Source organism: Alternaria atra (genome assembly GCF_907166805.1).
Source record: "Alternaria atra isolate CS162 genome assembly, contig: 22, whole genome shotgun sequence".
Classification (NCBI taxonomy): Eukaryota; Fungi; Ascomycota; class Dothideomycetes; order Pleosporales; family Pleosporaceae; genus Alternaria; species Alternaria atra.
The window spans coordinates 1,840,693-1,851,573 of NW_025091320.1; the positions used below are offsets into that span (position 1 = coordinate 1,840,693).

The 10,881-nt window shown below is 51.1% G+C and overlaps 4 protein-coding genes across 4 annotated transcripts; 2 read left to right on the forward strand and 2 right to left on the reverse strand.

Moving 5' to 3' along the window:
* Nucleotides 1-147: 147 nt before the first annotated feature.
* ALTATR162_LOCUS3388 (uncharacterized protein) lies at nucleotides 148-1,744 on the reverse strand (the record flags this gene model as incomplete). Its single annotated transcript, XM_043310994.1, has 3 exons — nucleotides 148-1,262; nucleotides 1,314-1,612; nucleotides 1,671-1,744. 3 exons carry the CDS (start codon nucleotides 1,742-1,744, stop codon nucleotides 148-150), a joined length of 1,488 nt encoding a protein of 495 aa, XP_043166929.1.
* A 441-nt stretch (nucleotides 1,745-2,185) lies between these two features.
* ALTATR162_LOCUS3389 (uncharacterized protein) lies at nucleotides 2,186-3,425 on the forward strand (the record flags this gene model as incomplete). Its single annotated transcript, XM_043310995.1, has 3 exons — nucleotides 2,186-2,541; nucleotides 2,657-3,167; nucleotides 3,267-3,425. 3 exons carry the CDS (start codon nucleotides 2,186-2,188, stop codon nucleotides 3,423-3,425), a joined length of 1,026 nt encoding a protein of 341 aa, XP_043166930.1.
* A 437-nt stretch (nucleotides 3,426-3,862) lies between these two features.
* Nucleotides 3,863-8,090, reverse strand: ALTATR162_LOCUS3390 (uncharacterized protein; the record flags this gene model as incomplete). The annotated part of the gene is made up of 2 exons (XM_043310996.1): nucleotides 3,863-7,885; nucleotides 7,938-8,090. The coding sequence occupies 2 exons, from the start codon at nucleotides 8,088-8,090 to the stop codon at nucleotides 3,863-3,865; spliced, it is 4,176 nt and encodes a 1,391-aa protein (XP_043166931.1).
* Nucleotides 8,091-9,213: 1,123 nt separating this feature from the next.
* On the forward strand, nucleotides 9,214-10,611 carry ALTATR162_LOCUS3391 (uncharacterized protein; the record flags this gene model as incomplete). Its single annotated transcript, XM_043310997.1, has 2 exons — nucleotides 9,214-9,727; nucleotides 9,773-10,611. 2 exons carry the CDS (start codon nucleotides 9,214-9,216, stop codon nucleotides 10,609-10,611), a joined length of 1,353 nt encoding a protein of 450 aa, XP_043166932.1.
* Nucleotides 10,612-10,881: the final 270 nt, after the last annotated feature.

The window sequence follows — 10,881 nt, forward strand, 5'->3', positions numbered from 1 at the left end:
TCAACCGATCTTGCGGTAGCATGCCATCCTAAACCCTTTGGTACAAATACATAATGAAAATGTAATGGATGTACGTCTTCAACCGCATTGTGCGGTAGCGTCACACCCTACTCTTTACATCTACCCCCAAGTCCCTAGAGAAATCTTCTAGTAAATGCCGGGAATAATCCTCCACGGTACGAGCTCAACATAACGGTCCCAGTCCTTGCCGTACTTCCTGCGGCACTTCTCCTCGTCGCGGCGCTCACGGTGAACGAGCAAGATGGCGAAGTACACCATGAAAAAGTAAGTGAAGATCATGCCCCAGCCCTTAGCCTCACCAGGCACTGCGTACTTGCCGTAGCTATTCTGAAAGAAGTACGCATCGGTTTGGGTCGCAGTGATGGGAGACTGAGCAGCGTTCTTGATGAGGTAACCGGACATGGCAGTGGGTAGGACGTAGCTCCAGCTCATAAACCAGTCACCGAGGTAGTTGATATGACGCGCCATACCCCACCAGCCACTGACAAGGAGTCTGGAACCAGCAGCAGTCTCGATGTACTTGAGGTGCTTGACACGGGGGTCCTCGGGGTTGGTCCTGAAACGGTTCTTCTCGTTGTTTACGGAGCGGAAGATGTAGTATCCAATACCCTGGACAGCCAGCACGCCAATGACACCAGTGGGACCGAGATCGACTGGGTAGATAGATAGGTAGCGAGTCTGGATGGAGTAGGTGAAGGGAACCCAAACAAGGTCGCCGAAGGAAAGCATCATACCAAAGCCATCAGCGATAAGGTCGATGGTGGTAAGGATGGCGGGTTCCATGTAAAGCGCGTCGAAGATGTAGACGGTATGGGCGACAGTGACGAGAATGATGCTGTCAGTAACGCGGCCAAAGTTACGGTACTGCTGCATGATGAAAGCGAGGTCGAGGATGACCCATCCGAGCATACCAGGGCGAAGCTCACACCAGGCCTTGATGTCTACTTCCCCAAAGATGGGCAAGTTGACGCGGGGGTTCAGCTCACGTCCAATGAACCAGTCGTAAAGCATGTTGCCAGTACGGCCACCAGCAGCAAGCTCGCGCATGTTAGGATCCTTGGGGTGCTTGACGCTGAAGGAAGCGACGTAGCAGTAAGTGGCCAAAAAGTAGGAGATGAGTATGTTGCTCGTCAGGATGCCAACGTAGTTGTCAGTGATAAAGGTCCAGACGGGAAACTCAGCACCTTGGGAGATGGTGCCAGCGGCGAGAAGAGTCATGATGAAAAGGGCTGAGTTCCAGGCTATATCACGTTAGCTTTGAGAGGGGGATTATTTCCATGGGAACAACATACCATTGAACCTGTACATGAGCCTTCCGCCGCTCCTAAGCTCTGTTCCCTCAACTTCCTGACCAGGAAGAAATCGATAGAGAGCTAGACTCAAGAAGTAGTAACCCAAAGTACCAAGGAAAGCTTGGGTGTTAAGCAGACCTGAGAATCCAGTCCATCCTACCTCCTTCTTCAGCTGCTCGAGGCTGAAGCTGTAAGGGTGGAGTAGAACAGGCGCTGGGCACCCAGAGATGTCATTGCACAAGAATGTGAAGACGTAGACCAAGACTGGAAGGCCGAAGGAGATGACGAAAGCTCCAGGACTTGAATGAGGTTAGCGCCGTGATCGTGAGGAGTCGCAGGACGCGTAGATGGACTTACGGTCCTAGAAACTCATAGCCATGAGGTTCCTCAGCCATGGACTTGGTCGCTTTGTCGCTCTTCGTTTTCGACATGTTTCTGATTACGCCCCGTCGCGTTGTCTCGGGCTATATCCGCAAAGTAAGCTCGCTCGACGAATAGGGGTCCGGTCGCGTCTTCACAACAAAGGTTCCTTCTTGTAACTTTTTGTCTTCACCGATGATGATTGTCGCGCCGCCTGAACCAAAGACGACTACAGATGCAGTGTCCTATATAGCAATGATTGAGGCTGAGCACATCAGACGATGGAAAAGATGTCGGAATCCATTGCATCCGTAATGACGCGCACACGCCGCCTTGGCCGCCCTAGCCACTTTGGGCCTTACCGCCCGGGGTCCTGCCGCTGCAAGGCACTCAGACATGGGGTGCGGCGCCGGAAGCCAACGTGTTGCGAAGATGAACAATCGTATCATCTCCACCCTCACCGTTACCACGCCTTGACCCTCGCATTGCGTAGTGTGCAGATCAACTACGCGATGATATCTCTAATCTACTCCCTCCTGCTATTAGCAGCCTCGGGCTCATTCGCAGCGGCCGCCTCGGACAAACAGCTCAAGCCATGTACCGTCATCTCGCCCACATCCGAGCGCTTCTTCGATCTGAACCCTATGCGGCGCCTTCCGCCATCGGAAGCAGATGGCAAGAAAAGTAGCAAAAAGGAGAGCGAAGAAGGCAGCTGGCATGCTAAGGGTTACGACTACAATGCCAACTTCACAATCAACTTCTGCGGACCAGTGGTGGAAGAGTTGGATAAGGTGCAAGATCTAGACAAGGGACTGTGGGGGAACGTCAGTGCATTCTATGAGAGAGGAGATAAGCAATGGGCGATAGGGTGAGTCTACATCCTATACAGTGGGGAAACATGGAGGGGTCCAAGTCAATATGCTTGATTGCGACCAGGCAGAAGGATACATTGAGGCGCAATGCTAACAAGTTACCACTCTTAGTCTCGAGAACTCTGAACCTATCTTCCGCGGTCGCAAGCTCATTTTAAACTACACTGGTGGTTCGCTCTGCCCCTCCTTGTCGTCAAAATCCAAGCGCACGCTCGAACCTACTTCCCTCGATACCCGCGAGATCATCGATGGCGACGACGGTGACGATAAAGATGACGGAGACAAGAAGAAGAAACCTTCCAAAGACACGGAGCGTCGCAAGACAACCATCATCTCTCTGCTTTGCGACAACGATCCGCTTGCGAAAACCAGTGTATCCTTTGTCGCTGCAGTAGACGACTGCTCGTACTTCTTTGAGGGTCGCTCACCCTTCGCATGCGGCGGTGTACATCAGGACACTCAGGCACTAGGCCCCGGTGGTGTCTTCGGTGTCATCGTATTGATTGCTGTACTCGTATACTTCGCTGGTGGTTGCGTCTACCAGCGCACAGTCATGCACCAGCGCGGATGGAGACAGCTGCCCAACTACGCCATGTGGGCGGGCATCTGGCGCTTCTTCTCTGTAAGTCTACTCCGATGTTGCCGTAGAAGGAGTAGTAGTAGCGCCCGGTGGTGATGATGGATCCACAAATGTCTTGTTGGTGTTGCTGACATCGTGAAGGATATGTTCATCATTCTTACTTCGTCGTGTGCGCGCTTCATGCCTTCCCGCCGGGGCTACAGTCGCGTCTCGCTCGGCCAGGATAGCGGGCGGAGGGGGCGCAGGAATGAAGATGAGGATAGGTTAATAGACAACCTGGATGAGGAGTGGGATGATTAGACGCGCCAGTACGGCATAACGACGCGGCGTTTGGGGTTTGGTTATGGACCATCAGTCGCTCAGGAGCGCATAAACACTAGGCTAGTAGGCTCTGGTCTGAATGTATAACATATCGCATACACTGCTTGGGTTCACATTCACAAGTGCACAGGTCTGTAGAGTGACTAGTAGAGAGATGCATTGGTAGCGGACTACCATGAGACGCTCGTGCCTCAAACGATCACCAGGCGAAGAAGACTCCCCAGCACTTCCCGCACGTGCTCGCATGTCGTAAACGTGAAGCCCATCAGATCAACTCGTCGCTAGATGAACTGATACCCATTTCGAACGCCCGCTTAAGGAATCAACTAACGCCAGGGGTATAATGCAGCGGATTATGGGACAGTGGAGTTTTCAATAGCTGAGATATCGCTGTCCCGCATAGGTCGGGAGAAGATCTATATCTCCTCCCCCATGTCGTCCTCAATTATGACATGTAAATCAGCATGTTTCATGCCCGTGTTGCCCTTCTTCTGAACAGATGGCTCGGTGTGCGTCGGATCTGTCCCATCGACGTCATCCTCGATGGACTCGTGCGTAGAGTCAAAGATGTCATGATTATCTTCCACATCGATATCGATGCACTCTTTTGTTTGACTGTCTGCACCGTTCATCTTCGCAGCCTCCTCTGGTGTGATTTCTCCATTGACAATCGGCTCAAACTGCGCATCAACGCCCTCCAAGATCCCTCTGACCTCTGATCTGAGCTCGCTCTCTTCCTTCGACTGCAAACAGACGGGCTGGTTACCAGCCAAACCACCAAACACCCGCGTGTAATCCCTGTTCATAAGAACAAAGATCTCGTCGGCTTTGGCCTCCATGGACTCTTGCAGTACTTTACATAGGTCGTCGAGATGCTTAACGACGGTTTTGATTGCTTCGTGAAACATCCTGTGTCGCTCCTGCTCAACATGATTTATCATGTGCTCTTTCATACGCTTGTACGATCCTGGGCCACTCTCCTCAGTGCACACGTCATAGGCGGTGTGCATGATCTTCGCGATACAGGGTGTAAAATCGCGGTTTGCGTTGCGCTGGAGCTCGTTCATCTGAGTGAAAAGGGTAGCCCCAAGATCTTTAAAGAGCTGTGTATAATTGCAGATTTGTGTTTTCAAGATCGAGAGACTCGCCAGAGTGACACTGTTGGTTTTCGCACGCTCTTCGATGGCTTCATGAAACCCATGAAGAAGTGTGCTTGAGTTGTCAATATACGTGTCGACGGCCTTCGGGAGACGTGTCTGGAAGGCTCGCTCCCAACCTGTTGCCAATTTTTTCTTGATAGGGTCCAGAAGATCAGCGTTGAAGTCACGATGACCGGCCACTGCAGAGTGGTAGACACCGTCGCGTCGAACAACAGCTTTGTATGATGACCACGCGAGACCCCCTTGATCCTTGTGACCCCAAGCATGTGCTGTTGTTGGCGCAGTTTGTATGGCTTCATTGACGAGCTCTGGACACCTGTCAAAAATTTGAGACTTCATCTCCGATCGCATCTCTCTGATACAGGCACGGATTGCCGACTCCGACCCGGCAGTCAACTCACTTAGTCGCCGCTGTAAGTAGCTGATCTGTTTTTGCTTGTCCTCACTCGTCATCTTCACACCTGTTCCGTCATTCGACGTCCAGAGACTGAAAGTATTCAATATCTGGCATATGCTTGTCAAGAATGCGCGGCTGGTCTGTATACGTCCGCCTTCAGTAAGCTTCCTGCAATGATCTTGAAGCTGCGGGATTTCCGTGTCCTCTGGAGTGACAAAACCGGGCACTCCATCATCTTTCTGCATGCGGCCGCACATCTTCTGGTACGCTCGGCTACTGACACAGAAGACTGGTAGCGACCTAGCAACCTGGTCGTAGTCGCGCATTTCTTCGTCAGGGTTGAAATTATCCTCGTCTTCCTCGGCGGCATTTTCTTGGTCGATCTCCTTGATACCCGCAGCGAAGTCTTGCTGAATAGCAGACTTGGAGTAATGGTTTCTGCCTGCAATACAGATGCGGTTGATGTTCGTTTTGATATTGTCCTTTTTTGCTTCTAGTTCGCGAACCTGGGGTTTCAACTCGTCGATAGAGTGCTTGATCTGGATTCCTTCACGTCTAGCGTTCTTCTTCGTTTCTCTTAGCTCTTTGAGCTTTCCCTTGATATCCGCCTCGGATAAACGTGTCCTTTTGGCCTGGAATGTCACTTCAGTGTCACTCTCAGACTCGTCATCATCAGAGTCTTGAAAATTGTCGTCCGTATCGTCATCGAAATCCTGTTTCTTCTTACGTGGCTGCATGCTCGAGCCTGCCTTCTTGCGTTTGTGGGTCTTCGGTAGCGGTGCAAACGCTGGCTTCCCCTCATCCAATTGCTCCTGGAGTGTTTCCCAGATTTCTATGTCCTCACTTACGCTTGACATTGCAATTTTGTAGACCTCCCGCGATTCGTTCAGGTCTTCAATCTTGCGCCGAATTTGCTTAATCTGCTCATTGCATTGTTCCTGGTGTTCCTCAAACTCTGCGACCTTCTCTTCAAGCCCAAGACTGTCAATCGCCTCAGTGATGGAGATGTCGTCAGTTTTCGAACAGATGAACGTGACGCTTGAAAAGCCACCATCATATTTGAGCTGCCGTTTGAAAGAGTCACCGAGAAGGGTCTTTGCAGCCTTATCGTCCACGGCCCGATTGATGGGAGCAACGATCCACAGGCCAGTACATTGCTTCATGTATCCCTGAGCAACAGCAGCTCTGGCGGCGTTGCTGTCATGGACACCTGGCAAATCCACAATGACGGCGCCTGTTGATAGGGCATGACTCTTCGTGTAGATCTTCACAACCTTGATTAATGGCCAGTACTCCACCTGAAAAGCTGGCTTGGATGCCTTTTTCTTGTTCTCGTCTTTCTTGGAGGCCTTTTCTTTACTATCAACATAACGTTGGAGCTCTTGGTAGAAGTATTGCGGTCGAGCTGCGCTAATCCTCTTCGTGGTCCCGAGCACTTCGGCGACAGATCTTATGGACATGAGCGAAGGAACATCGCACTCGCCTAAAGCGTCTTTGGAGATCGAAGGATAGACAGAATGAAACTTCGCCCATGCTATGCCAGCATCGGAATTGGGATCTTGCGCTTCACGCGAAAGTGTACCATTCTCGGAAAGAAACTCGCGCAAGAGGGCGGTAAGCTCCATCTCCCAGTCCACTTGGCTGATAAACTCAATCTCGGCACGATACTTGGAAGACGGGTCGGTGCTGCTGTTCCAAGAGATTTCAGTGACCACCGCAGTGCAAGCGCGCATGCAGTTAGTCGGGACAAGACGCTCTTCGTCAAGCATAGCGTTGATGACACTGCTTTTTCCAGCTCCTGTATTACCCACCACGCCAACCACGGTGCGCTTTCGCTCGGACCGAGGAAGGAGCTTCTCAATCGCTTGTACCCATGACGCAGCATCCGCGTTAAACGCTGAGTATTGCAAGAATTTCTCGTTCAAACACCCCATGATTTTGAGGGACATGGAAACAGCAGCCTCAAGAATGTTAGGATCTTGCAGCTCGATGACTGAGCGAATGCATCGGTCAATAGAACCTAGCTCTTTTCGAATACTCAATTCTGGGGAGACCTCCCTGTTGAATATCTTGTTGGGGTCAAAGCTACTTTCCGGCTCAACATCACCACTCTGGAAAACAGATGTATCTTGGAAAGGGGTAGGAGACTGTCTCTCTTCCTTGACGTGAGAGGCTTCTGTGTCTCTCTGCGTATTATCGCTCATTGCGCTCAAACGCCCCCTCAAACGTTCAATCTCAGTAGTTGGTGTTTCGCTGTCTATGTCTGGAACAATGGTCTGCAGGGAGCTTGTCTCGCGGAATGCGTTCGCTGAAAGACGCGGTGTGCTTGTTCCATTCGTAGATCGCTGCGATGGTTGATGGAACTCGTCTTGAAGAGGTTGCAGAGCAGGAGGTCGTGATTGGTACCATGACGGGTGTCTGACCGCCTCTTGTGCAGGCGAGATGCTACTCAGTGTACTGGCATACCTTGGTGTCACTGGTGGAACATTATTTGATATGGACGGGGTTGCTGAACGGCCTGATGCGCTTTGGGACGAGATGAAGGGAGCCGTGAGGCTTTCAGGTAGTGGATCTCTTCCCATTGTTCTAAGACCGGCATGATTGTGTGTTGTTTGCGTGACGTAACCACTAGACGCAGCCTCCTGCCTCGCAACACCGGCTTGCATCAACTGTTCCTCGAATGTTGGTAATTCGCGTGTCTGATGCTGCACCATTGCTTTCAATGGGCCTAAAGCAACAAAGACTACCAGATCGTCACCCGGCAGCAAGAATGACTTGACGACGTCGCTCTGATCGACCATACGACCCTTGAAGCTAATGCGAATGTCTGTAAGCTCATGCCGCTGTTCGTAAGTTTCCTGTATCTTTTGCATGGAGATTTTCTGAGAACATGTCAGCGAACCTGTGAACACATGCGCGTGAAATGAAACTTACGCTGTGACCGATCATCCATATGAAATCGGCTTCCTCGAAGTTATCATCAGTGGACTTGCGGTGATCGAGTACGCCAATCCAGCACCGGCGTGCTTTGAGTTCTTGTTTAGGAACCACATGTCTGGCCCGTCGCTGGAATTCATCCCAGTCCATTTCTAAAAAGCAATCATGGACGAAGTGCTGTGGTGGTGTATTATTGACGTACGCGGAAGCGGGCTTGACGCGTTAGGCAGTAGCTAAATGCAGGAGCGTGCAGGATGTGGAATAGTGCTAGTGGGGGTTGTAAAAGAGTGAAGCGACAAGAATGGACGCATTGGCCAGCTTACCACCGTTAGTGCGTATCACGGTGAAGGGGAGATACGCTGTGATGCAGGTAACGAACGGCGGTTCGCCGAATGGAAACAGTGGGGCAATCGCGCCAGAACACGCTAGAGTCGCGCTAGCACATGATGCGCCACGCTAGAGTCGCGCTCCGTCTGATCTCTTACTTCCTTTATCGTACGACGTCACCACGTCGATTGCTGCACGAAGCGGGTTCGCGCTCTATCGGCGCAAGCGTTCTTGTATACCCCATGTTTTCGTTTTCTGCACAATTTCATTGCGGGTTTCCACGATCATCGCCTACAGCTCGTCGGACGCGCGGTCACCTACAGCACGATCGAGGATTCGACACGACGTGATTTGAAGCCGTTCGCAGCACTGTGGTTACCAAAGGTCTCATCTGGATTAGTCGTAATGGTACCGACCTTTTCATGCGTCCATTCAGATTTAGGATGAACGCGCTAATGTTCAGCGGCTCTACTGAATGATCCATCAGCTACATGACACGCCCCATCATTCCGTACGCTAAACAGGATGGTAGCTAGCTGGGCCGCCCGCCTCTCAGCGTGTATATAAAGTGGCTTTCGTTCCGTTTATCTTCTTCGCCTCGCGAAGATACTATGTTTCGGAGTTTCATTTTGAAAAAGCGTTAATCAATATGGTAATTCTCCACGTCGACATCCGCGGACTTCATAGTGACCAAGATCCTTTCGCGATCAATCACGGACGCTCTCTACGCCTCTTCTCGAACTTACAGGCACAATGTGTTGTTTTGGCATTGTTCTAGCTTCTGCACCCTCCTTCCCCAGTCATTACCCATGTCGCTTATCTATCTCGTCGCTTTGTGTCATTGTGTTACAGTGGACTCTCCACAATGGGCCTGCCCCCGATATGCGTACTTCGCTAGATTCTCTAGAATACAGGTGGGCAAGCACCAATCCCGCATCTGCAAACCATGGCGGAACACGCGCCGTTGCGACAGAAACGCGTCGCCCCAGTGATCAGTACCGGCATCAATGGACTCATCGCAGCATGCAACAGAAACGACCGCTTCAAGCTCCTAGAGGACAATAGTATCTTGTCCGGAAACTTAGATAACTCGGTTCATCCCACTTTCCGTTGGTTTGACAGTGAAGGGCCTATGCGCCAAATGCTCCAGCTAGCCTCCCATTTTATCAGCCATGACACTCTCCTCACTTTCTTCGTACCGCTGTTGTATGGACGCGAATTAACCGGCATCGTCGGCCATGTAAGGAAGACCTATCTCTCAGACCCTCTGGCGAGTGTGTCTGAAGAGAAACGCGGTCAATATCTGGCCAGAGTCCGTGAGGTTTTGCATTGCATCGGACATAACATCTCTTTCCAATTCCGACCGCCTGCGAAGCGAGTATATGCCCGTACTGTGCGCGATGCTGCAAAACCGAGCCATCCCACGTCATGTTGTCCGGCGTTCCAGCGCCGATATTCTTGTAAGATTGAGTTGGTGGACTATTTTCGCGATTATTATTCCACAGGTAAGTATCAAACAGCATCGCTATGTGCGCAATTTCGGCACGATTTCCTCTTCGCTGCAACCCTTGTGCACGAGATGGTCCATGCTATAGGTGTATTGCGACGAGGCAATTTGAACGAGCCACATATTCGAGCTGACTGTCCAGAAACGGAGTGGGGCTATGGCTGGGAACATTTCATGTTTGGTAGCGTCATTAACCCTCAGGACAAGACGACACCAGGCACGCACCTCCTCATGCGCAAGATTTGGGCAGACCAAACCTTGGCCGACAAGGCTGGAGGCAAGGAGTACTGCGATGTTCCCATGTCCTACGTAGCGCAATGGTTTCGCAAAGAGACATGGTGCATTATTGCGGAGCAAGGGCCAACTGCCATCGCAGCCCCGACAACTCACTTTAAAATCCATTTGTCGAACCAATATGGAGCCTGGATTGTGGCAAGCGATCATCCAGAGATACAGAATGACCTGGAAATCCTGCACTCTCAGTGGATGCGACATGCTAGAGGATCAGGTTCGCAGTCAGGTTCGCCACCACCACCGGCCGCTCGTTTGTGGTCTTCCAAGATTCTCTGGAAGCCTACAAACACAGCACAATTGCAAAGAGATAACGTGCCTGTTCCGCTACGCCCATCACCAAAATCTCAAACTGGTTCGATTCGTGTGCATAAACGTACTCAGACCACGCAAGCGTGCTACAAGTCGATGAAGGCACTACTTGAAGTCAAACGAGAATCAGTTGATTTCTGCCGCTCAACCATTTCCAATAGCTACTGCATGTCTCGAAAACGCCGTGCAAAATCACGGGAGGAATGTACCCGCGTGAACAAAGCCAGAAAGTGATGAGCAGCAGTAGCACTCTCGGATATTGAAAGACATGTTTCAACAGACGCGAGCTCCTCACAGTTGTTGAAGCCTGGGCTTCATGTGCTGCAAATTAGCAGGACCAACTAAGGCTGTAAAGATGGATTAGTCGTGTAAGCTCATTGGCTTAGACGTATCCGGACGTGTCGCTCAAACTAACCACATCACAAGTTACGTAGCATATTACAAAGTTCCAGCCAGCGCGAGACTGCATGGCGATTCATCGAATTCACGGGCACAGTCTTACAA